The sequence below is a fragment of the Rattus rattus genome, chromosome 14 (assembly GCF_011064425.1).
Source record: "Rattus rattus isolate New Zealand chromosome 14, Rrattus_CSIRO_v1, whole genome shotgun sequence".
NCBI lineage: Eukaryota > Metazoa > Chordata > Mammalia > Rodentia > Muridae > Rattus > Rattus rattus.
Window position 1 is genome coordinate 41124303 of NC_046167.1, and position 26330 is coordinate 41150632.

The 26330-nt window shown below is 39.5% G+C and overlaps 1 protein-coding gene across 5 annotated transcripts; it reads right to left on the minus strand.

Moving 5' to 3' along the window:
• Positions 1-116: 116 nt before the first annotated feature.
• Zkscan8 (zinc finger with KRAB and SCAN domains 8) lies at positions 117-24891 on the minus strand. Of its 5 annotated transcripts, XR_004385742.1 has the most exons (8): positions 24724-24853; positions 20224-20723; positions 18824-18992; positions 15945-16036; positions 15496-15619; positions 12978-14628; positions 1272-1401; positions 117-1134 (listed from the first exon to the last, which is right to left on the minus strand). XR_004385742.1 is itself a non-coding variant. In XM_032884285.1 (6 exons), the coding sequence occupies exons 2-6, from the start codon at positions 20641-20643 to the stop codon at positions 13667-13669; spliced, it is 1767 nt and encodes a 588-aa protein (XP_032740176.1). In that variant the 5' UTR covers positions 20644-20723; positions 24724-24891; the 3' UTR covers positions 6895-13666. The 5 variants fall into 5 exon arrangements, 3 of the variants coding, with proteins under 3 accessions (XP_032740176.1, XP_032740177.1, XP_032740178.1); XR_004385743.1 differs by lacking the exons at positions 117-1134; positions 1272-1401 and adding an exon at positions 11281-11441; XM_032884285.1 differs by lacking the exons at positions 117-1134; positions 1272-1401 and having other exon boundaries at positions 6895-14628; positions 24724-24891.
• Positions 24892-26330: the final 1439 nt, after the last annotated feature.

Below are 26330 nucleotides of genomic sequence, written 5' to 3' on the forward strand. Positions count from 1 at the left end.
GCACTGTTGCACTTTATGCACTATGTAAATATGGCAATAATATTTGATCCAGACTTAACTAGAACTCTCAAGCATCTGTTCCACAATCGGAGGGTACCAACCAAGCAGGAGCCAAATCACAGATCAAATGTTTTCATTTACCTGCATCAAGAGAGTAACATCACAGAACCACCAGAATAGAGCACCTGACACAAATAGCTAATTATGTCTGTCTTTCTTAAAGGCATCTAAAACAATGGATACACACAAATATAAAACTAAAGAGTATGGGCTGGGGACACAGGTTAGCAGTATAGCACTCGCTTAACATGTACAAGCCCTTGGGTTTGAACCCTGGCATTAGAAAAGAATAACATATAGTCTGTACTTTACAAAACACTTTGGAATCACATTAAATTAAAAAATAGGTGTTGAAGAGATTTGCAAATAGGTTAGGTGAAGGAATTTATAGTAATAAAAGCCAATTTAAGTTTGGAAAAAGAAATTTCACTGACAGAAATAGTTACCACCTAGAAGTCCCATCAACTCAACAGTAAGGGGGTTCAGGGAGATGCTTAGTTCGTTCTAACAAGATAGTCCATTGTAACATTACACTTGTAATGGCTGCTGCTATGAAAAAAAAAAAACAGTATCTTAGCTAAAGTGCTGTCTTGTCCCATGTGAAAACTGTGACAGAAAATGCTTTATTAGTTTACTATTCTATATTTACAAATCAGACCATGTGGAGGACCTAGAGTGCTACCAGTCGTCGTATCCTTGGAAAGCAAACCTAACTTGGCCTCCAAACTCTTGTTATAATTGTCTTCCTGTCTTTTTCCAGTTACAGACTCTACAGTGGTAATATGCATCCCTCCCAGTAGGCACCCCTAATAAGATATCGTGAAAACGGCAGATCAGTAAAATAACAGTAAATTCTCTGAGTAACATTTTACAAAAAATGAACACAAATCAAACCCAGAGCAGAGGCAATTAGGCCTCCGTGCACCCATCCCTGCGGAAATTTAGTCTTCAGCAGAAGCAGCAGGTCGTTCCACAGACTGCAGTTCTGAGGTCCAAGCAGCACAGGACTGCGGCCAGCCTCGGCCGGGTCCCGCCCTGGCCCCACCCGGGTTCCGCCAAGGTATAGAGCCAGCTCTGCAAAGGAGAGGAGAAGGTGAGGGGTGGAGAGAACAAATCGGACCCACACGAAAAGAGGAGGGCAGGAGGTGCGAGGCAAGAACGGGCTTGCCCTCCGCAAAAACCCGGTGCTAACCAGGAACTAACAAACTCACCCAGAAACTGACTGACTGAGAAGGCCAACTGCCAGGCTAGAGGAGCTCAGCGCGCCCTCTGGCACTCAACGCTTGGTGTTCTCTAGGATGCCGGAGGTTTTCTCCTCTGTGGTTAGTGAGCTCGGGCCAGCTGGGAGTGAAGGAGGTTGATTACTCAGAACGTCTCTAATAACATTTTATTCCCTTAATCATGCAGAGAAGACAATAAAATACTCTTCTAATGTATAAGAAAACCAAGTTTCTGAAGTCAGACATAATTTTGAACCCAGGTGTCACCTCCTGGATTTAGCTCTCAGTGGTCAATTTCAGAATTAATTTGTAGTACCTACAGATGTAGACCAGTAGTTTTTGCCTAACAAATCGAGGCGGTGGATTTCATCTTTAGCATAAAACAACAACAATTTGTAAATTTAAACAGTATTTCCCTAAATCAGGACATATGTTCTCACCAGGGGAAGTGATTGGGGTTTATTTTTTAAGTCTCAGGCTGGGGATGCCATCTAGTTTCACAATAATTGCTACAGTTTAAAGTTTAATCCTCAGCATGGAGAGAAACACCTTCAAAATCAAACTCCTCTGAAAATTATTCCAGGACTTCCAGGAGACCACAGATTGTCAAAGACCAGCACTTACAACTCCCATGTAAGGGACTGTTGTAACTGACATTTCCAATGAACTGGAAAGATAGGGTATTTGTAACATTTCATTGCTGTAATAAAACACCATGATCAAGTGTCCTGTTGGTGAGATTTGTTATTGTTTTAGTTTTTTATTTTTCAACTTAGCACAAGCTAGAGTTATTTGAGAAGGAACCACAACTGAGAATATGCCTCTGTAAGACTTGCATGTGGGCAAGCCTGTGGGGGCGTTTTCTTAGTGATAGATGTGAGGGCCCCTGGGTGGTGTTCCTGGGGAAGTGGTCTTGGGTTATATAAGAAGGCAGGCTGAGCAAGCCATGGGAAAAAGGCAGTAAAGAGCACTGCTTTGTGGTTTCTGCATCAGCTCCTACCTTCGAGTTCCTGCCATGTCTTCCTTCAGTGATAGAGTATGACCTAGACTTGTAAGCTGAAACAAACCCTTTCATACCCAGGTTTGGTCATGGTGTTTTATTGCAGCAATATACATTGAACACACCAAGGCAACTTAGAAGGTTTTATTTGGGGTTACAGTTTTTCAGGGCAGGGATGCACGGCAGCAAGCAGCAGGCTGAAGCAGAGCTAATATCTTGGACCACAAGCAGCAAACAGGGCAACTAGCAATGGCTGAGTCTTTACACTCTCAAAGCTTGTTTCTAGCGATATACTTCCTTCAGTAAGGTCATACCTCTTACACCAACCTAAACAGTGCTACCAACTATTTAAATGCCCAAGATTATGGACAATATCTCACTCAAATACTACAGATAGTTATTCTCTCTCAGCTTTAAGAGCTGACATCTCTTGCCAGGTTATCTTCTGAGAGTGTACAGGATCGTAAACTTAGAAAAGGTAAGCATGGTTCATGAAGGGGATACTTGTAGAAACAAGTCAGGAAGCAAAACAGGGCATGCCAGGGAATCAAGGAGAGCAGGAAAGTCACAAGGAATGTCTGGATATACTTCCAAATCAGGTATGTTCCCACAATCCCCTAAAAGCCCCGGGAAGGTTCCTGGCTGGAACTCAGATTTCTTCCTGCCTCTCCCTAGTATTAGCAAATGTGTGTACCACAATGCCCAGCAGTGACACAAGTTTAATATAGTAAGTACCCATCCCTTCCTGTCTACTGTCTGGGTTCATCCAACTCCTCAGAGCTCATCCAGTTAACCGTTTCCCCAAAGGTGACCAGGCATGCCCCCCAATCCCACCCCAGCAGTTCCACTTCCTATCCTGTCATTGGTACTCTTCAGGCTGTTGGAGCCACCTCAGAGTGTTATTAATTCTATTAATAAGATAACCTCAAGTTATCTTATCAAGACTTCTGAAAAGAAAAAGCATTAAATTAAATTATTGTAATAAAAGACAATGTCAAATATTGGGCAGATTTGCCAAGGGCCATTAGTAACATTCTTGGGGAGCAGGTGGGAACTGGTACCTCCCTACCATGGCTTTGCCTCCAATGCTGCTACAGAGGGTGGAGAACCACTAAGAGATGTTCATCAGTTGCTGGAAAGTGGATCTGGTGTGGAAGGAGGTAACTGCTACAGTAAATGGTGACTTATTACCAGGAGGCCAAAATAAAGAGTCTGTTCTGCATTCACAAGAAAGTAGCAGGGGCACCATAAGTTGAAGAGGAAGGGAGCGTCTCCTGAATTTAGAGCACTGGATACTACTTTCCAGTTATTTGCACTCCCCTCACCTGTGCACGTATACTTGCAAAAGCAAACTGATAACTGATAGATAGTGGCAGGAGCAGATGTGCAGTTAGGAACCATTAATGGTAAGAAGAATTAGGATTGTAGTCCCAAGAGGGAAGCAACTCCAACTCAATGAAGCAACGAATATTGAGAAAGTCCTTTTCCTAGGTGGAAGCATCTGGGTTCAATTTGGGGATCCTGCTTGCAACCTATTCATCTGAGGTGGCATATAGGTAACTTCCTCCCAATTTGCAGAGAAGCATCTGACAGCTCCCAGGTCTTCTGGAGAGTCTGAAATTCCTCAATTCCTACCTGGAGGGGCCAGGTGCTTCAAAAGCCCTAGACAAGGCTTGACTTTGCTCTGGATTAGCTCAGACGGTGGGTTTTTCCCTCACCTTGCTCTGTGCTTAGTCTAAATTTGGTTTTGCTACAGAATCCTTCTGCTCCTGGCTACCAAGACTAATTTCCTGTTTTACCTTCCAAGAAAGTGAAAACCACCGAATCTTGGGATTTAAAGTCATTTAGAGTTGTGAAACATATCTAGTGGGACCTCATTATGGCCACAGGAACTCTGGTCTTAGTGTTATTTTAAAGACTAGAGACGAGACTCAAGGGTATTTCAAAACAGCTTGGCTTAACCGCAAAATTTTTCAGGTCACTTATTTAAGAAATTAGCTTAAGACATGATAGCCGTTATGCTGGTTTGGATATACAAACTGGTTAAAAGAATAATTCTTAAAATGATATACTTTGTTGGAGTCATAAATTCATCCCAGGGCAGAGTATGGATTAAAAACACACAGTATACTTCCTGGGTAATCCAGTATCAGTCACTTAGCTCCCAGCCCTTCAATGTCAGAATGGGTTGACAAGCTAAACAATACAGCACCCCATTCTTTACATGTTGACTTCAACACATCAGAGAAATAAATGTCTTTGGTGAGTTACCTTCCCATCAGTTGATTTGCTAACTCTCAAGTTGATTCTTTCTAAACTTTTTGAACAATGCACTACTAAACTGCAAATGGAGAATATAGAATTTTCAAATGCTGGCTTAGTAACTGAATTTAGGAAATCACATTTTCTTAGAGTCCCATGTCTTTCTTCTAAGAACTAGAAAAGTATGAGTGGTATGTATGGTAATGAGTCAACATGTGAAAGCCACACTTGTATTCTTACCCTGCCATTCAGCAGAGGATGGTGGCAGATCTGATGTTGAAAACAACTGTAAAACATTATCATAACAGGCATTTTGCTTAGATTACTCTTTTGCATTTACATAGGCTAATTTTTGAAGTGCTGGCCACCAAATGTACAAGAGGATAATTGTAGTCAACAAAAATTCACTCCATATTTAAAAATAGTGACAGAAATGCCAATCACCCTAGTTTGATCATTAAGCAGTGTACATATTCAAATGCCATTACCCCACAAGTTACTATGTACCAATTAAAGAGAAAGCACTAACAAAAACTTTAACATTATTATTAGGAATCTCAAATGTTAAGGCTTTTTAAAATCACACCACAGAATATATACACCCATCTATGATTCTGTTAAAGCAGTGTTTCTCAATCCTTCCTAATGTGGCAACCCTTCCACATAGTTCATGTTGTGATCCCCAACCATATTTTGTTGAACTATAATTTTGTTATGGTTATGAATCATAAACATCTAATATGCAACCCCTGTGGAGGGGTTTTGACTCCTAGGTTAAGAAACAATGTGTTAAAGCTTGGCCTTGTTGTGAAGGGTGGTGAAGGATACCCTCAAGGATCCTTAGTAGCATCCTTAAACTCTATTCACTAGATGCTAAAAGCACCCCAGCGGTTCACCAATGAAATAACCCCAAATGTCTCTAGACATAACTAAATGTCTAAACTACTAAGCAAGCATCAGATGCAAAATTCACTTTTCAGCTCATTTTACAGTTGTACTTTTATCAGAATAGGTATTTGTGTGTATTTCCTATTTTCTTTTTTCTTCAGTTTTAGGAACAAGGTATCACAAGTCTAGGTTGATGTGTGGGACAGTGGAGCATGCCAGGAAACCTAGTAAGGATGAGCTGGTACAGAGTCCCAGCACCCAGGTCTACTGTCTCAGGTGGCTCCCGGCTCCCTACCAGATTCCTGGCCTGGAACCTGTGCCACATTCCCCACATAGAAAATGTGACTTGTAGTAATGTAGCCCAGAACAGAGTTCTCCATGCTAATAAGGTGTTCAGAGGCCCTGAGGGTTTAGCCAATAAGCTTCCCTCCCACAGAATCCTTCCTGCAAAAGGTATTTAATCTCTGGTCTACCCTGAGAAGTTGGAATGCCCCCATTTTGGAACCAAGGACTGTGTCTTTCATCAATAACAGCCATGGGGAGCATGGAGAAGGCCTTCACCTATACAGCCCTGCTGTCTAAACATCCCGCAGAAGCACCACACCCCCCAGAACCACCACTAAACTAAGGACTTTAGTTTATGCGCTAAGCCAGACACTCCCGCCCCCTGCCCCCAGTCTCTAAGCCACTTCCATTCTCAGTCATTCTGCAACTTCCAGCAGTGTCTAAATGTCCAGGAGTCAGAACTCCTGGTGCCCACGGATCCTCCATTCCGTTTCCAACGCCCCATGACCTAGTGCCTTCTGGATGTTCAAGACTTTGGGAGCCCCTGACACTGGGCTCCTCACTGCAGGTCTGTGGGCCGCCAAACCTTTGTTCCCAACTCTAAGCAGTTTCCAGAGGCGACTGGACATCTAGGAGTTTGGAATCCAAGCTTTGGCCTCCCACATCTTAGGCTGCATTTTCCCACTCCCTGAGCAGAGAGTATCAGCTCTTTGCTCGAGCCCAGCACCAAACAGCGGTGGCACAGGGTAAATGCAGCGGTGGTGGTAAATGCAATCTAATGCTCCAGGATTCATCTGCCCAGCACCCCAGTGATGTGGCGAAACGCAGACCCCCGACTCATGTAGCAAGGGTAGACCCTGAACTCTTGATCTTCCTACCTTTACATCCCAAGTGGGATTCTAGCTTGTGGCACTACACATGACTTGTTTCCTGTTTCTCTTCTTTCTCTTTTTAAGTCATCAATAAGTCTGGCCAAGAAAATAGCTTATAACTTCAAAATTTTACATAGACTTTCCAAGGTTTTTTTTTTGGGGGGGGGGGCTGTACTCCTTGATACAGGCAAATCTTGATGTACTATAGTATTTTATAAAGTTAGTTATGTAGTTTTTAAGTGCACCAAATAGGTCACGTTACTGAAAGTCCTTAAAAAACCTCAACATTACAAAAAAATTCCACACAATAATTTAACAAGCATTTATTAAACACCTACTGTGTGCTCAGCACTGTACTAGGCACTAAGAAGAGTGCAGTGATAGAAATGTTACAGTTATCATCCCTGCCCTCAAGGAGCTTACAGTTTAATCTTGGATTAATACAGATGTGATACTACTATACAGACGGCTAGAAAACTGCAGAGCAAGGTAGTAGTGAGTACATGGATCACAGTACAAACTTGAAAGTTATGTGCTCAGGCAGAACAGAATAAGGGAAGATGCTGGTGTGAGGCAAACTCAATCAGGAGACGCTGTCTCAAAAGACGTGAAGGAGCAAATTTTGAAGAGTGATGAACAGAAGGTATAGCCAAAGAGTTATCTAAGAAAAACAACAACAACAACAACAACAACATAGCATGAGAGGAAGGCACAGAGGCAAAAGGCTTGTAAGATAACACTAGAGAGCTGTAGGAGGTTTGAATGTGATATACCAAGGTAAACATGTTAGCAATGAAAGTTGAGGCTTGAATGGAGAACAAGGTTATGGAACACTAGTGAGAATTATCACCGGGGACTGAGAAAAGTGAGATACCATGAATATGGAGATTGAAGGTCATTTTTGAAGTGTTATATAAGTTGGATATTCTGAAAGGAAAACTGAAGGAAATCATAATAACCTGAGCTCACATGATGTAGATCTATGTGGAAGGCTATAAGGGTATGGTAGAAATATAAAACAAAAACTATGTAACCACAAAAACAAACTTCAAGAAGAACATGAGCAAAATCAACAAGGTTCTAGATCAGGGAGTGGAAGGCAGAAAAGAATGAAGGATAACTTCAAAGTAGGGATGAGAAACAATGATTCAATTTTAGGGTAGAGCAATTAGGCAAGGATGCTTATTTGAAAAGAAAATAAAAATTTAGGGAGAAGAATGGTGAGTTTTGGTTTCAAATGTCAGGGTGTGTAGGTACCTGAGGAAAATTCCCCAAGCAGTGAGATGACATACAAAGTGGAAAATATGAAGTTATTCAAATACATGAAGTAATAAAACAGATTAATAGGGACACAGAAAAGTAAGTAAAAGCAAAATACAGAGATTATTTCTAGTATAGAGGACAAAAAAAAAGGCTAATTTACAAGAGCCAGATATAGATGAGAAATGACCAAAAAATATTCTAAGACAAGGAAAGGAGAATTCTTAAAGTATGGTGCATTAGTTAAGGTTCTCTAGACAACAGATCTTGTAGAATGAATCTGCACATACGTAGAGAAAGGGAATTCATTAGAGTAGCTTCTAGGCTGTGGTCCAGAGAGAACAATGGCAGTCTATGAAAGGAAAACCCTAGAGTCAGGATGGACGTCTCATTTGCTCTTCATAACATCCCAGATCCTGAAGTAGGCTCTAACTCTACTGAAGGCATGGACTTACTAGCAAGAGCAAGGAAACAATAGCAAAAGTTTCCTTCTTCCATGTCCTTATATTGGCTGCCATCAGAAAGTGTGGCCCTGACTAAAGGTGGATCTTCCAACTTCAAAAGATCCAGGTTAAAAGAAAGTATTTTTTTTTTCACTTGAAATGATTTAATTAAGAAAAAAAAATCCTCATAGGTGTACCCAGCAGTTTGGCTTCAGTTAATTCTGAAGCTGACAACCAAGAAGAGTCATCTGAAATCTAGCCTTTGTCAACTTGACACACAATCGTATCTTCTGATGCCATGCTTAATTTCCAAATGAAAATAATAACCAGGTCATAATTCACGACCTTACATTGCATAACTATCCCATGTACAATTGCAAATGCATTATATATTTAATCAGATCATAATTGCACCTAACGTGATAAAACTATATCTTGTACTACCTCAAATGCATTAAGTCTAGAATAAATGGCAATATCCCTAGAGGAACATTCTTTTGGTATCTCAAAACTTAAATATGGTAACTACAGATATTCTCTTAATTGATATTACATTACATGATAAAGAAATTGAGGAAAGAAAACACAAATATTTGTACAAACAAATTCTTAACAAAATATGAAGAAACAGTAACCCTCATTTCTGTAACTGGCCACATGGCCATAGTTGGTATTTGTAACTACCTTCCTTAACTAACCATTCTGTATTTCCTCAAAAACAAAAAAGGAAATATTTGAGGGGTGAGAGTATATCTGCTGAGGGTAGAGAGACTATTCCATTAGGAGAAGTAAACCCATGGGAATCTGAGGGTTCAAAGTTCTGAGCCTCAACAGGATCCTACCACACATCTCCACACCAAGTTACAGATCCCATTCTTTACCAATTCATGCTATCTTACTTTAACCACTGACAGTCTCTGAGGCTGGGACTTCAGTTTTTTTTGTCATTTGGCCAACCTTAAATGAGGGCTTTGGTTTGATTGTCCACAATTTGAGATGTGATTGCTGGAGGGAAGATTCTCTTCCAGAGTACACTTAGAAACCTTTTGACTGTTATGTGTATCTGGAGCTGGCCAACTATTTCACTGTACACTGAGATGCTAGAAGTTGGCTAATTTTATCAAGCAGTGCATTCTTTTCCTTTTGTCAATTTATTCAGAGATGCAAGCAGGAACCAACCACTATCATCATTTCCCTTATTTTTCTACAAGTTTTCAAAAGTTTTATATACAGACTCACCAAGTCTCTTGCCTCTCACAGCTGGATAATGAGGATAATCAAATGCATTTGTCCCTGTAAGTTTGTAAAACAGTTCACAGCATGGGCTTTCAATATTCTGAGTTTCTGAGAGACTTCAGTAACTGTAGGTGTTTGCAAATTGGAAAACCTATTCCAAATACTTAAAAAAAAAATCACCTTAATACTTCTATTGCTTGAAAACCACTTCTGGTATGAAAATCTGTATTACTTGGGATTTTCTAGAAGAACAGAACTTACAGAATAAAAAAAAAATACATATAAAGGGGATGTATGAGATGGCTTACAAATTATGGTCCAGGTAGTTCAACAATGGCTGCCTACCAATAACCTAATAGTACTCAAGATTACAACCAAGAATAGTTATCACATATTGGGAAACTCAACATTGTGAAGTATAAATGAGATTAAGAATGATGACAATAAAATGTCTTAATTTATACACTGGCAATTCCATGTACATTTTAGTGGAACACTATGAAAAAACAGTAAGAGTTAAGGCAGAAATGGGCTAAAATGAATAACACACTTGAAAAAAAACAAGAAAAACAAAAGACACACAGAATGGTGACTGGAAACAGGCAAGAAGTTTAAATGGTTTCTTACTGTAGGCTGTGGATGAACTTACTATTGGCACCTGTCCATCTGCCCAACCTGGAATCTACTCCTTTTTCCTTAAGGCAGTCCACAGAGAAATGTATTTGTATCACTAAGCTGTTACTGCTTTACCTTCCTAGTTACACATTTAAGCATGTTTTATTGACATAATAACTTTTTTGTACTAAGAATCAAGAATATCCAAGTCTAAAGATGATCTCACCCCAAATAGTATTTTAAACCAATATTCCAGTAATTGCAATGGATCCACACTATACTATTACACTTTATTTTACCTAGTATCTCTTATGACCAAGGATACATGGTTTCATCTGACTGGTTGGAATTTAGTCAGTTGGTAGTAAAGTACAGTGGTCACCACAGGCTCTAGGATCAGGCTTATGGGTTAATATCTTGTCTTTTGCTGGCTATGTTATGTTGGTTAGTTCCCTAAGCTTTTGTTTTATCTTGTACAGATGAGACATGTAGTGGTGATATTAGTCTTAAGTAGGATAAATCTTTAACTTAGGGTTTGGCTCATGGCAACTGCTGAAAAACGAAACAACAATGTCAGCTATCATTCTGGAGGTGTAGAAACAAGAGTGAAACTATACTGGTCCATGTTAGAGTCAATCACCACATTCCTGAGTACTAACCTGGCTTCATGGAGAAATTCTTTGAAACATGAGAGGTTTCTTCTAGTGGTATGCTGACAGCAAGTAAGTTAGGAAAAACCACTTTACAGCCACATCTTAAATGAGCAGCTGAAGACGGGAGAAGATAGTGCCGGTGAACAATTCATTTCAGAAGGACAGGAAAATTGGGACACTACAGGATAAAGGCTTAATGAATGACACTGAATTAAATGAAACTTAATGCTTGGTGAATTGAAAACTAACAATGACGTCGATATATTTCTTCAAAGACTCCACAGCCTTTTCTATTGTCACATGCTGTAACACTTGGCCTGTTCTATACACGTATTAAATCACCTTTGATAACGCATTTAAATTTTATTATTGGTAATTATGTTTATGTGTATATATTTATGTGTATCTGTGTGCAGGCTAGAGATGTTGGATGCCCCTGGAGCTGGAGTTACAGGAAGTTTAGAGCTACCCAACATGTGTGTTGGGAACTAAACTCAATGGTCCTATACAAGAACAGTCCACACTCTTAACCTCTAAGCCATGTTTCCAGCCTCACTTACCTTTTTTTTTTGAGACTGGTCTCACTATATTCAAGGCTGGCTTGCTCTGCAGTCCAGGGTGGCTCATCTGCCTCTGCTTCCTCAGTGCTATGATTAAAAATGTGCCTCACCATAATGGCTCCATTAACTGGTTTTTAAATGATCATTCTTTTCCACATTCAACCCAGTAATTAATCTTCCTGATTATATTTTCTTTTCTCTGGACTTCCGCCAGATGCCTAGCAATCCTGAGGCTGAAGTATCTGCTAATGTTACTCTGGGTACAAATGCATAAAGGGCAATTTTATTAGAAATCAAAGCAGGTGCTGCACAAAAGTATACGAAAGAAGTGGGCATGCATCTATGCACACATGCAGACATCTAACTGCTCTGAAAATGTACTCACCCTATGTAACTTCCGCATAACATAGAACTTACCTATGCAGATACCCTGTCTTATAGAGGGTAAGGCACAACTCAAGCAGGAAGCAAGGATCTCAATATAGGAAGATTTATCTGCTTCTGGTTTCTTAAACATGTGCAACCCCGTCTTTAAAAAAAGTTATTGGGGCTGGAGAGATGGCTCAGTGAGGAGTGCTAGAGAGGAGTTAGGAACCTAATCTGTATTAAATAGGAAGGAAGCAAACAGGACAGGACGGAGGATAAAAAATTAACGAATAATGGAGAGGTCTGTTCTGAGAAAGTTAATCAAAGAAACGAAGATGATCCTTTTCAGGACAGTCATGGTGTGGAATTATTTTTTTCAGAGATTTCATCAGAACCTACTGATGTGTCTTCTGAGTAAGAACAATGGAATAATTTTAAGTGTGAGGATTAATGTTGCAAAGCAAAAGTTATTCAACTCCAAGCCCATGTTTAGTCAAATGGTCAAACATGAAATAAAAGTAATAGTAACAGATGGTTTTCTTGCTCATTACATGAGAATTCTAAGATTGTTCCCAATATTTGCCTCCAAGTAGTGATTAGTAGCACTACTAGAATCATAGTACTTTAGAATATGCATTTTAACAAGTGTTTATTAAGTAGTAAATATAATTATTCAATTGAAAAGACACTACATTTTAGATGCACAAGATCTGATGTGTTCCTTTAAAACCAGTCTCATTACTTTACATATACAGTATTCTATGTTACGCTAAAAGCCTTTGAGGTAAAATACAGTGCCTGGTGACAATGAGTGTAATAGTGTATTTTTGTTGTTAGATGACTAATGGAGTATACCAGAATGTAGAAGAATGAGGAGTCAGAGTGGGGTATTTGACAGATTATCATGGTGGATACTGGAGATATGTGAATGGAAGGAAACAAATGGAAGATAATGACGGCTCTGTAGTGGCCATCTGAGCAAGTCGGTCCAAGCTGATCATGAAGTCAGTGAGTTTATATAGACTGACAGAAACCTGAGAGCAGTACTGTAATGGGCCAAGAGGGATGATGAACATTCTTTGTAAGGATTTTTAATGTCTCTTTCAAGCACCTCTGTCTTTTATGTGTGCCAAAGCTTTGATAGTGCAAATATTTTTGAAACCACAGTGTATAATGGGGAGGTGGAAGGAAAGTCAGAAGTCACCTTGAGAAACAACTGTCCATGCTCAAGAATAGCCAGGCTGAGTCTCCACTCACCTCTGTCTTTCCATCACGCCCACCATCATCACTAATGCGTCCACTTCCTTTGTTGACACAGGTACTGAGACTGGGGGTGGTGAAGGATATGTACAGATGCTCAGGGACTCAATGGAGTCAGTAAAGATTCTAAATGAAGAAAACTGCTACAGGGCTGTTAAAAATATAGCATTAAGTTTGTAGAGGAATATGGATATTTATCATCTAGGAGTATTAGAACAATTTAAATGTCTTACAATTTCTAATTCGGATATTAAAAAAGTCAAACACAAATCTTAGTCTTGTTGAGGTTGCCGTGGACTCAAGCAGCTGTTAGATTAGGATTTACAAGGGCACCTTATGGATGATAAAAAAGGACCACAGGAAATGGGAAGAAACAGAGAAGCTTGGAGGAGTGGCCTCTCTCCTTATAGCTACTCTTAGGAAAGATAAAATATAGTGTTTCAAGTCACAATAAGCAATTTGCTGTAATTCTAAAGACTATACTAAGCTGCTAAGGCTCTGTGTCATCAGGTGACCCCAAAGACAGTCAAACTAATCAACTCCTATCAGGGATTGGGCCCAAACTAGCCAAATGCTATTCTTAGCTTTGTTACAGCTACAGATTCTGCCCATTTCTACTAGACTTTTCCACTATTACATGGTTTCTCTAATGCTGAATAAAGCTCAAACTACAGCCAAAGCTTCTCCTAAACGCCTGTGGTTTCAGGTTTTTCTGCACTGTGGATTCTCTGATGTCGAATGAGACTTGATCTCTGAATAAAGGCTTTCCCACACTCATTACACTGATAGGGCTTCTCCCCTGTATGTATTCTCAGATGCTGAATGAGACCAGTGTTCCCATTGAAAGCTTTCCCACATTCTTTACACTTATAGGGTCTTTCTCCAGTATGGATTCTCTGGTGTTCAATAAGGCCTGACTTCTGACTGAAGGCCCTCCCACACTCATTGCACTTGTAGGGTTTCTCCCCAGTGTGGCTTCTTTGATGGCCAATAAGATGTGAGCTCCGTCTGAAGGTTTTCCCACACTCATCACACTCATAGGGCTTCTCCCCAGTGTGAATTCTCTGATGTCCAATGAGGTGTGAACTATGACTGAATGCTTTTCCACATTCATTACATTCATATGGTCTCTCCCCACTGTGGATTCTTTGGTGCAAAATAAGGCCTGCACTCTGACTAAAGGCCTTCCCACACTGATTACACTGATAGGGCTTCTCCCCAGTGTGGATTCTCTGGTGCAGGATCAAGCCTGTGTTCTGACTGAAGGCCTTACCACATTCCTTGCAGTGATAGCGCTTCACTTTGTTGTGGATATCCTGATGGGAAAGAAGGGCTGACCTGTAACTGAAGGCTTTACTGCACACATTACACTGATAGGGTTTCTCTCCAGTGTGTATTCTCCAGTGGCGAACAAGGCCTGAGTTCTGAGCAAAGCTTTTCCCACATTCATCACATTTATGTCGTTTCTCTTGTGTGTGATTTCCCTGATGCCTCTCTAACTTGCCCAGAAGGTCTTGGGTTTCTCCATGCTCAAGACCCACGATAATATCCCCGTTGCACTTGGCAGTTGCCTCTCCATGTGGCTGGATTCTGGGAGATATTACCTGTTTTGAAAATAGTTCCTTGTTCTCATTCCTGGTCTCACCATCTGAAATAAACATGTATAAACAATCATTCTCAAAGTCACTTTCTATTTTTTATATTAGAAGAAAGGGGGAAATGAAGTTCTCATTGAAGCTACAAGGAAATACAAACTTCTCTATCAAAATAGGGAGAGATATATGTGGGTTGATCAGACAAAAGTATTAAAGAAACGCCAACTAGGAAAGAGGAGCCAGGAAAAAGGGGTTTCCTAATAGGTGAGTAAAGCAGGAAAGGGATCAACTGAGAAGTGTAAGTTGGAGTAGAAAGAGATAAAAACTCCTACAAGATCTACTGAGTGGTCAAGAATGTACCAAACAGTCCTGAAAGGGTTGGAAGTACAACTGGCTCATGTGACAGAAATGTTCCAATATGATGGTCCAATGGGAACTGGAAGAAAGGTGGGAACTCTGGGAGTACTACAGAGGTGTCAATTTCTTAACTGGCAAAATGAACAATACTCACTATACAGTAAGGAATTTGGTGTTGGAGAACAAAATGTTACATTTTAGACCCCAAGAAGTCTCAATTTAATATCCATCCCTTGAATTATAAATTTTTTTCTTTAAGATTTATTAGAAACATTTTAAAGCAAATTTATGATCACATGTGTTGGGTGTCTACAGAGACCAGAAGGCACTGTATGCCCTAGAGATGGAGTTACTGGCAGTTATGAGGTACTTGATGTAGATGCTGGGAACAGAACCTCAGTCCTCTGGAAGAGCAAAAAGCACTCTTAACCACTGAGCCATCTCTACATACCCAATCCTGAGTTTAAGTTCAACTAAGTCCTCCGGAAATCTTATAAAGCTACTAGAAACACAACAAACAAAGATAAAATTCTTAAATTATAATTAACTATAGCTCTCCTTACCCAGGGAGAACATATGTCTGTATTTCTCGGGTCTGTTATCTCTATTCAGATCCTTCTGTGATGGATCAAGAAGCCATTCCTCTCGAATAAGAGACACAGCCATGTCTTCGATCTTTTCCAAAGTCTGAAACAAAACAAGACCCTCATTTGGGGCCTAGAAAAAGTTCCATAGCTCAAAACCAGTGTTGGAGATAACTATAGTGTTAGGAGAGGTGAAAACGCGGGAATGTGCTATGCAAAAGGGTGTGACTAGCTGAGAGGAAAAGGAAAGTGCACTAGGTTTATTGGGGGGCGGGGAGAGGAGATCCCCAAAACCAACAAGATTGGTTTGTTACTAAGCAAAAAGGATTCAGGGAAAGTTCTTAAACAGGCACCACTACAGAGATGGGCATTTGCCACAATATTGTCAAACAGAGATATGGCTTTTAGTGAGAAGGAGGACAACTCACCTGGAACCCTGCAGTGAGAAGTCTAGCTGTCACCTCCTGATCTCCAGAACTTCCTTTTTGGGAAGGAGTAGGTTTCTGAGAAGAAGACATGGCTGAGAGGAGAAAGGAGCTATGAATTGCCTAGTTTTATTGCATGATTGTGGGAGCTGGCATTCACTTATCCAAAATTATTTTATTTCAGCATATATATGCCAAGGGTTTTGCACATAAAGTGCTGAGGTTTTGGACTCTGGTCCATAGCCATGAATGCTCAAGAACATCTGTAGTTTAATGTACCTGACTTATACAGTCAAATAAATTAAGTATACTGATTTCCTAGTGGGAGTTGCTTTCTAATTTCTTCCCTACCAAAAGTAATATCTTTGTGTTTATGTATAATGCTCTTTAGATCCCAGTGTCCTAGAAACTGAACCTGAAAACCAACCAATCTCTAGTAAGTCTGTTACCCTGCTGATCTCTGCCATGGCTGCTCATGGCTGTTTCTCATGGACACTGAGCATTTTATTGGCAAAATCAACCTTATAGTTAAGCAACATACATCTTGGGCAATAAAATTTATGATTTTAGACAAGAATTACATAATTAACTAAAGTGTTTCTATGCTGATTCCTTCGAAATATTAAAAAATTCTTGGTCCTTTTGACTAAGATCCAGTGTAGAAATATTAAAAGTTCTCTTATAGCTGATGGGATGGCAAATGCCTTAGCTCCAGCCCTGATGGTAGAGGCAGGAGGACCACCACACATTTGAGGCCAGGCTGATCTACAAAATGAGTTCTACGCCAAAGAAGACTACACAAAGACCTACTTCAAAATACAAAAAACAATTTCACTTACACAAAACAAAGTATTATAAATCCCATAAATGGAAAAACAAAAAATTAAAAAACAAACAAAAAAAACCCCAACAAAACAAAAAAAAAACTTCAAACCAAAGAAAAATAACCTAGAATATGCTATTCTGCCAAACACAGACTTTTCTAAAAAAATAAGAGGAAAATGCCAACAAAGACACAGACTTTTCTAAAAAAATAAGAGGAAAATGTCAACAAAGACACAGACTTAAGGCTTTATCTGACCAAAAATGATGTATGCACAGCGAACACAATGTTCCTGAAACAAAGAATTTATATGGCCATGAGTAAACAACAGCAGTAAAAAGGAAGGATTGAGGACATGGCTCGGTTAGAAGAGTGTTTGTCTTGGGTGAGTAACACCCTGAGTTAGGATACTTAGCATTGCCCAAAACAACACAGACATATCCACCCATATCTCTACACACACTTGGGGCTGGCATGATGGCTCAGTGGTTAAGTGCTTGCTGTCCACATATGAGGATGTAAGTTCAAAATCCCATCACCCACCCAAAAGTCCTATGTTTGAAGGCCCAACATTGGGAATTGAAAGAGAATAGAAACAGATAGACCCTGGGGGGGGCCTGGAGGTCAGATAATCTAGCAGAAATTGACATACATTTCAGGGAAAGACCCCATCTCAAAAAATAAGGTAGAGGGGTCAGAGAGAACATGGGGTTGGGGGGAGGTGCTTTCAATATAAGCTGAACAGCTCAATTTCTGGAACCCATAGTGGATGCAAAGACCAGACTCTTGAAAACAGTTATTCTCTGCCCTATAGGTGTATGTCTGTGTTCACCCACTAATAGTAATAAAAGTAAGGTGTGTGTGTGGCAGGGACAGAATATGCCCAATATGACTTCTAGTCTCTACATATGTACCCACAGGTAAACTAGAAAAGAAAGAAGTAAATGCTTTCTCTTAAGACAGACAATGCAACAATGTAGAAGGAATGACTGAGAGAGTACCACTTGTAACTGGTTTAGTAATAATCCCTGACTCAATTGAGAAGCTTTAATAAAATAAAGTGGAAATATCAATATTAAAATTACTGTTTTAGCGACAAGGTTGATAAAGGTTAAGATTTTACAAAGCTTCATGAGAACTTCTTCCTAAATTACTTAATTATAAAAGGAAGAACAATGACTTTAGTGATTAACCTAGCAAGATTAATCTTAAGTCATCAAAAATAATAGGCCAATTTTCTGTAGTGTTCTTGCTAAATATATCCAACTTGAACCTAAATATGAAAAAAGTTCAAACAAACCTAATTTGTAGCCTATGTTCTTTAAAACTGTTAAGGTCATAAAAAGAAAGACCAAGAAATAATGCAAAAAATGCCAAATTAAAGGATCCTGAATAATTTATGATTACCTGCATTATGGTCATAGAGTGGGCTCTAGACCAGAAAAACCACTGGGACAACTGGCAAAAGATGAGTATGAACCATAGATTAGGTCAGCATCAGCATTTCTAACTGTCTTCTTATTGTGGTTATCAAAAATACAAAAAGTACTGAAGTATTCGTAAATATAATGTTATGATACTAGCAAAATCTAAATATATATATATACATATATATATATGTGCTATAAATGGGATTAACAAGTATATGAATTCATTAAAAAAAAAAAAAACCCTCAAGTTCTTTGTTCATGAGCTTATCACTAGAACTGATAAGCCTATCTTCAGAACTCCCAGCTGCTAGAGTGGGGAAGGATCACAAGTTCCTTCCCCATTTTCATGTAGGTACTTAACTGGTGCTAAGAGATTTCTTTAGTGGTGTAGCTGATGCTAAGCTACCCATGTCCCCAATTAAATTCAATGGTTCCTAAGTTAGTTTTCAATATTGTTTCTTTGGTGTGTTTCTTTGTGCCCCAGTAGGGATCAACAGCTATTTATCTGCATAGGAAAAGTTCACGTATTACTTCTATAAACATTCGAACCCAGAAGATTGGGACTACTCAAACACTAATGCTAATTCCTGAAGGAGACAGGTAACCCAAATACAAGTCTTTTTCCTCACCTTTATAAGTGAAATCTGGCCTCTCTCCTCTGTTGTGTGGCTTCTGGAGCACAGGAGATTTAGGCATGGTTGCCATGGGTTGGACATGAATACTTGGAGGTTCTGATGCAGATTTTGAAGGTATGACTTCATCCCAGAGTACTCTGTGCCCATGTGTATGAGCTGAGACCTAGAAATAATGGGACAGCAGAGTCACACAGAGTTCCTCTGAAAAATGAAGTGAAGGTGGTAGTGCAGTCAATGCCTTTCATGGGTGTTCATATTTGGGAAAGCAAGCAGTATAATGTCATTTACTTCCTAGGGCAGCAAGAAATTAGCACAGAAAGAAGGCATTTGTTTCTGTTCAGTACTAAAGAAAAAATTTCTGTTGATGTTTTTCTACTATATCAAACACCAATATTAGGATACAGAACTCCAACTTAGGATGAATAACTCAGAAAACTACAATAGGGTTGCAAAATTGCAAAACAGTTTTCTGATAGGAGGAAGCTTATCCAGAAGCTTATCTGATAGAAGGAAGCTTATATTCTAGGAAGTAGTCATCTTTAATTATCCAGGCAAGGCAAACAAACACACCAATAGTTTAGCAAGATGGACTTTACTTGTTTTGCATAAAGAACTGTCTTGCATCCCTTGCTCTCTGAACAATGCACGTAGCACCTGTTAGGATCCCAGCTGCATTGAGCCATACCTACACCCTACTCTGAACAATGGAATAAATTTCTCCTCCCCCTAACAACCATGACACTTAGCTTGTAACCAATCATATTCCAGTTATTTCTGGATAAGGAAGGTAGGAAGTCAATCAGACCTAGATTGATTTTGGATGCGTGAGCCAACAAGGCAAATTATGTCCTCCAAGAAAACAAAGGACCATCCTCACCATGCTTGTTAGCAAACAAACTCCCTTTTCTCTCAGACCCAGAAGAAACAGCCTCAAATAATTGGGGTCCTTGAGTACTTGAGTAGTCTTACTTGAGTGGCCTAAGACTCTTGACTATGTTTCTTGTTTTGTATTATTGTTCTACCATTGAATAAAGTTTCCTTGCTATCTGTATAATTTGTATGGGTCTTTATTTCAATTCCTCGCACAAGAGGCCAAAGATGCAGAAACATCTGGCCCAAACCCTGACCATTGGTATTAGTACCTCAGAAAAAAAGTAATATGAGCTCTTTGTGTATTATGGTCCCATTTAGCAAGCAGGGACAACTGTGGGAATCTTATAAGGATGAAAATGGATTCTATCCTTAACAAAAAAGGATTCTATCCTTTAAAAAATTAAAATTATTTTCATTTGCATTTCTGAGAATCTAGTGAACAGAATTTACTCCTCAAAGTGAAGCCAATGTCCTTCTACCGAACTTCCAGGAATTCAGTCACAGCATGCACAGTTACTTACTGGTTGCCCTAGGACATTAATCTGCCTTTCCAGGTCCTCCAACAGGGTCACCACCTCTTCTCCATTGTCTAACTGGCGCTCCTTAACCAGAGTCTGCAGCTCCTTAGGCAGGATGGTCAGGAACTGTTCCAGCACCAGCAGTTCAAGGATCTGCTCTTTGCTGTTCAAGTCTGGCCGTAACCACTGATGGCAAAGTGCACGGAGCTGGATCAGAACTTCCCGAGGTCCTAATGTCTCCTGGTAGCAGAGCTGTCTGAAGCGTAGGCGAAATAGTTCTTGGCCAGGTATGTTATTCTCATGCACACTAGATTCCTCATCCCAACCATGATCCTCCTCTATCTTGACAATGACAAGGTCCTCTTCAGGAGCCTGGTCTGGTGGAGATGGGGCTGAAGAAGGCTTTCTTGATTCTGTAGCCATTTAGGAGCAGAAAAGCTCAGAAGACCCCTTCCCTCTATCTTCTGTATCTTAAAAGTCTTCCAAGGACTTCCAGGGTATTTCTTTCAGAACAGAAAATGATAAATATGTTAAGGTAAGGCAAAAAATCATAGTTATTTACCAAGATACCTTAATGAGTATCTTTAAATAACTGCCAGCCCAAACCCATCCAGGGTACAAACCCTTCCTTTTGCTTTCTGTTTAGGGTTATGGATGATGGAGACCATGGAAACTCAGCCTAACTGAAATTCTATGTTTAATTATCAGGTAACCCTCAGCAGCATGCACTGAACTCCTCGTGGCACCGTGTACATCGGCCACTCTCAACTGTTTTCTGTACTTTAGCTGTTATCCTTGTTCTAGTTTACAAACCCTTTAACCCTTTCCTCTTCACTACCTAAGATTCATGACTCTACTTATGCTTCCTATTTCCCCTCCTGTCTCAGGGTTATCTCTTGGACTTCATCTCTTACTCCTAAAAATCTATTTGGAGCACTGGATCTGCAAAGAACAGAATGTCTTATCAACATCTACAAATCTAAACCCATATACCTATGACCTTCCAGAATGTTACAGAAATAAAATATAGTAGTGCTTGAGGTCGACAATTTTCACTTAGCAGAAGACACTTGATATTAATCAATACCGTATCTGTTTATTCTCATGCAAATGACTATTCATCTATCCTTCTACCAAATGAGTTTTTCCCTGGTTGTAATTATGAATAAAAACACTGAAATCATGTACATACATGATCTTGTGTGAGCAATTTTTAATTCAGTGGGGTAAAACCTAGAAGTAAGAAGTAAATTGCTGAGTCTTAAGTGTAGTATCTAAAAAACTGCTGAATTGTTTCCAAAGTGGCCATAATATTTTGCATTCCACTAGCACTTGACATTGTATTTAAAAATAAATAATAGGATATAGTAATGTGTCATAATTTTGACTTGTTTCTTTACTAAATATATTGAACATATATTGGTGAAGTATCTATTTAAAGATTTTGGCCCACTTGGCTTTTGCTTTTTGGCAGAGTCTCATTCTATAACCAAAGACAGTGCCAAACTTGTGATCTTCACACCTCTGCTTCCAAAATACTGGGACTACAGTTGTGTACCAGGTGTATTTATATACTTGTTTAGGCTGCTGAGATGGGGTCTTATCATGTAGCCCGGCTGATCTACATGCATACACATGTAATTCCATGCTTTGCCCAGGATTATTTTGTAATTGAGGCTTTATGTTGTTTCTATGTTTAAGATTTGAGAACTCCTTATATATTCTGGATACAGGTCCTTTATGAGATACATGATTTACAAATATTGACTTGACTCTCTTCTATTCTTTTAACAGTAGCCTTTGAAGATATTTGTAATTTTTTGAAGCATAATTTATCAAAATTTTTAAGGATTGTACTTTTAATCTAAGAAATGTCTGTTTAACTCCAATCACAAAGATTTTTCTTCTAAAAGTCTGTAGTTTTAGGTTTTACTTTTAAGTCTAGGATCTATTTTTAATTAATCTTTGCAGAGGTGAGGGTGTGGTTGGAGGTCCCTTCCTTATACACATGACAATCTGCTCTAGCACCATTCACAGAAATGATTATACACTGGATCACTTGCCTTTTTTACCTGTCAGAGACGGTGTGTGTGTGTGTGTGTGTGTGTGTGTGTGTGTGTGTGTGTAGAAACGCAAACACGCACTAGTCTGACTGACTACAAACTAGAGTCTCTACTCTGTTACCATGACCTCTATATCTACTTTCTCTTGATACAAATTTTCAAAATCAAGTAGTTCTAATCCTGCAACTTTTCTGTTTTTGAAGCTGTTTTGGCTTTGCTGGCTGTTGAATTTTGATACACATATTAGTACAACCTTACTGATTCCCAATAATGCTGGAATTGAACTTGTGTTGAATCTATTGCTCAGTTTAGAAATACTATCTTAATAGTATTGATATCACATTAGGAATGATACCTTAACAAGGGTTCTCCAGTTCACGAATATTAATATCTCTTTTCATTTAAGTCTTCTTGGACTACTTTTATTATTGACTAAACTATTTATTTTCCTTACTCTCTATATCTACACATACTACTTTTCTTACACTAGTAAATTATTGGTTGCAAAAAAGTTTTGCTTTCTTAATTTTATACGCCTCATCAAAATCATATCTTATTGATAGAATTAAAGAACATCAGAGAGCTATATTTACAATACAAAAGAGAATGAATGTGTCTAGATTTGTTTTAAGAGCGGAGGCTACAGCTAGAACTCCAGGTCCAAAGAGCTCATTTTGATACTTTGATGACTCCCTTTCTTTGTGGGGAGTATGTACACTAATGGTTTCTGTTCTTGTGAATATATATACATATACATGTATACACACACACACACACACATATCCCTTGCTAGGGCTGCAGTGGTGACTTCTTGATTTTGGTTTTGCTTTTCTTAATTCATGTGTCATAATACTACTAATTGTCTTCAAAAAGGATGCCTTAGGTAGTATCTATAAATGTAACTTTATTTGCAGACAGTAGGTATACATAGATATAATCAAATTAGCAAGAAGTTATAACTGGATAAGATGGGTCCTCAATCCAGTATGGCTGGTCTACTGTTAAAAAGGCACAGGGGTCTGCACAACAGTTCAGGAGGTAAAGGAACCTGCTGCCAAGTTTACTTCCCCAGGACCCACATAGTAGAGTAGACTGACTCCTCCAATTGTCCTCTGACCTCTACTAGGGTACTGTGGTATGAGTGGACCTTACCCATCCTCCCCAAACAAAACAAAATTCTCTCTATAATTCAGGCTGTTTTCAAACTGATTTCCCAACCTTAGTCCCCCAAGTACTGCATGCAATTAATTACAGGTGTGTATCAAAATACACTGCCATTTCCATTCTCCTCTCTAATAATTTGGTGTGTACACACTGCAGTGTTGGAAAGTACCCATAGATTAAACACTGGTCCTTGCATATCATCCTTAAAGAACATCCAGTCAGGATGATTGACTTATGAACATAAAGGCAACAGTCTTAGGCTTCATTGAAAATGTTAAAGCCTTGACAACTGAGAAAGGCACAACTCAACTTAATAATGGCTTTTCAATAGATGTTGGAGACATTTTCTTTCAGATTAATTAAACTAGAGAAATGTCTGAGAACTGAATACAAACCAGGAATGAGAATCTCCAGGTTTTAGAGATCAAGGAAAAGTAAATGAAACAAACATGCTTTGTAGTTATCTGAAATGGCATTCATTCAATTTTTTTTCGTTTTGGAGATTTTAAGTTATTTTAATAAGGCTTAAGCATGAGGGTTAGAAGAAAAGGCACTCAGGAGTGGGCCGGACACACAGTGTGGGTATGGACTTCCCAAGGAATGCTTTTAAGACTTACATTTTTATATTTAACTACAAGGAACTCAAAACGTGCACATTCACTAAAAAAAATGACTGCTGCATAACAATACTTCAGTGAATTTGTCAAATAAAAAGAAGTATGTTGTCAGGTAGTGGTCAACACCTTAGCAATCTAAGTCATGAATGACTTAAGTTTTGGAAATGGGAACTCACCGAGTTTTCAAGCATCTATTATCAGTAGCTTTAATAAATTAGGCAAGCAAAGTATTCTGAATAAGGTTTAATTTTGTTACCCCGGGATTACTTAAAGTACTTCTTTTGCAAATAACTGTTCAGCCATCACAACAATCATTTTCTGAATACAGTTTTTTTATGAGTAGAAAAAAAAGGAGTAATAAAAATCAAAGGTTTCCACGAGGGGCAGAGATTTCAAAAGAAAAAAAATATTATCTTTAAAAAAATGAATTTTGAGACCGGTCGGCAAAATTGCTGAGTAGAAACAGTTGGTACACCGGCTGGCTTTACAAGTAAGAGCGAGTGCAAAATTATACAAGATGACTGGCGATGAAAAGAGCCATCCGTGGGAAGTTGGGGCCGGGAGTCAGCTTGCTCAGCTGCCGCAGGCCCTGGGCCGACCCGCTCCCCGCGCTCGGGCCTCCGCTGCCCGCGCGCCCCTGCTCGGCCCAGCGCACTCACCGAGAGCTCCCCACGCTGCCGGAGGGCGGGAGGCCGCACAGCGCGGACCAGGAAGCGCGCGAGGAATCGCGACCGACACCGAACCCGAGCGGGACCCCCTCCAGCCGCTAACTTCCAAACCCTCGGAGCTTCAGAGTGGGCCAGCACGCAACTTGCCCCACAGCCACTTCCGGAAGCTCTCTAGGAAGCTCGGAGGTCTGACAGCTCTATGGTAGGCCCGCAAAGGGCCGGAGCGCTGCCAGCAGCACCAGGTGGAGGGGTATGCTGGACATCCTGAGGTGTGACGTAGCTTTAAGTCACCTAAGCTTTTGCCTAGCTAGCTTATGGTTTCAGGTGACAAGGATAAAAGTTGGGTGGCTGATCGCAGACCCAGAAGCCTGGGCTGAGCTCAGGAGTATACCTAACAGATTTCTCTATTCTTCGTATTTTTTTCTCCATCTTTATTAAATTGGGTATTTCTTATTTACATTTCAATTGTTATTACCTTTCCCGGTTTCCAGTCCAACATCCCCCTAACCCCTCCCACTCCCCTTCTATATGGGTGTTCCCCTCCCCATCCCCCCCCATTACCACCCTTCCCCCAACAATTCCGTTCACTGCGGGTGGAGGGGGGGTTCAGTCCTAGCAGGACCAAGGGCTTCCCCTTCGACTGGTGCTCTTACTAGGCTATTCATTGCTACCTATGAGGTCGGAGCCCAGGGTCAGTCCATGTATACTCTTTGGGTAGTGGCTTAGTCCCTGGAAGCTCTGGTTGATTGGCATTGTTGTTCATATCTTTATTCTTCTTAGATACATTGTGCTTTCCCGTAATGTTTCACTCCAAATTCTGAACCTACACTGGGTAGGAAAATTTAAACCTTTATAGTTCTTAGGAACAGTTTTATATTTATAAAGTTTCTACTGACCAATGCTTTTTCTTTGACTGTGAGGTGTTCTCAGTCTCCAGATACTTATGATTGGAAACAACTTATACAAAATAACCAGAGCCCTAACTTAAAATTTAAAGAGGATAATGATGGAAAACAATGAACACTGGTTTACTTTTTAGTGTCAAAGACAACTTTTTATCTGTTTCAACTTGTCAAGACAGAGATGGTGAATATCATTCTCATCTAGAGGAAATGAGGCAAAGGACATTTGAATGTCTTACCTAGTGTCATATAAACAAATGGCCAAGCAATGAACTAAAACGGAAGGTAGATATTCAACTAGGAATTGTAAAGCTTGGGTCACAAGTGAACCATGGAAAGGGTTACTTTTTTTGTTTTGTTAGTTTAGATCAAGTCTCTCTGTAGCCCTAGCTGGCCTCAGGGCAAATCTCTTACTTTCCCAAGTGTTGGGATTTAAGCATAAACTAAGTGATTATAAATTTGGGATTATAAACAGAAGTCAACACAACAGGTTAAAGCCTTCTGAAGTTTATTCTTCTTTCAAAACAACTAAATTAAAATAAAAGAATGTTTGACTCATATTCTCTGCTTTTTAAATGATGACTGAAGTTTTGCCCACATTAAGGACACTTGTGGTTTCTAAGGTAGATTCTGCTAATCCTAGACATTAAAGAGTTTTGGTATTTTTCTCTTTTTAGTAGAGCTTATTTATTATAT

Bases quoted from the DNA above. Each gene is read 5' to 3' on its own strand.
- Zkscan8 (XM_032884285.1), bottom strand. From the start codon at position 20,643: ATGGCTACAGAATCAAGAAAGCCTTCTTCAGCCCCATCTCCACCAGAC. The intron at 18,993-20,223 runs GTAAGTAACTGT...CATTATTTCTAG, and splicing joins TTAATGTCCTAGGGCAACCA to GTCTCAGCTCATACACATGG. The intron at 16,037-18,823 runs GTGAGGAAAAAG...TTCTCCTCTCAG, and splicing joins GCCAGATTTCACTTATAAAG to CCATGTCTTCTTCTCAGAAA.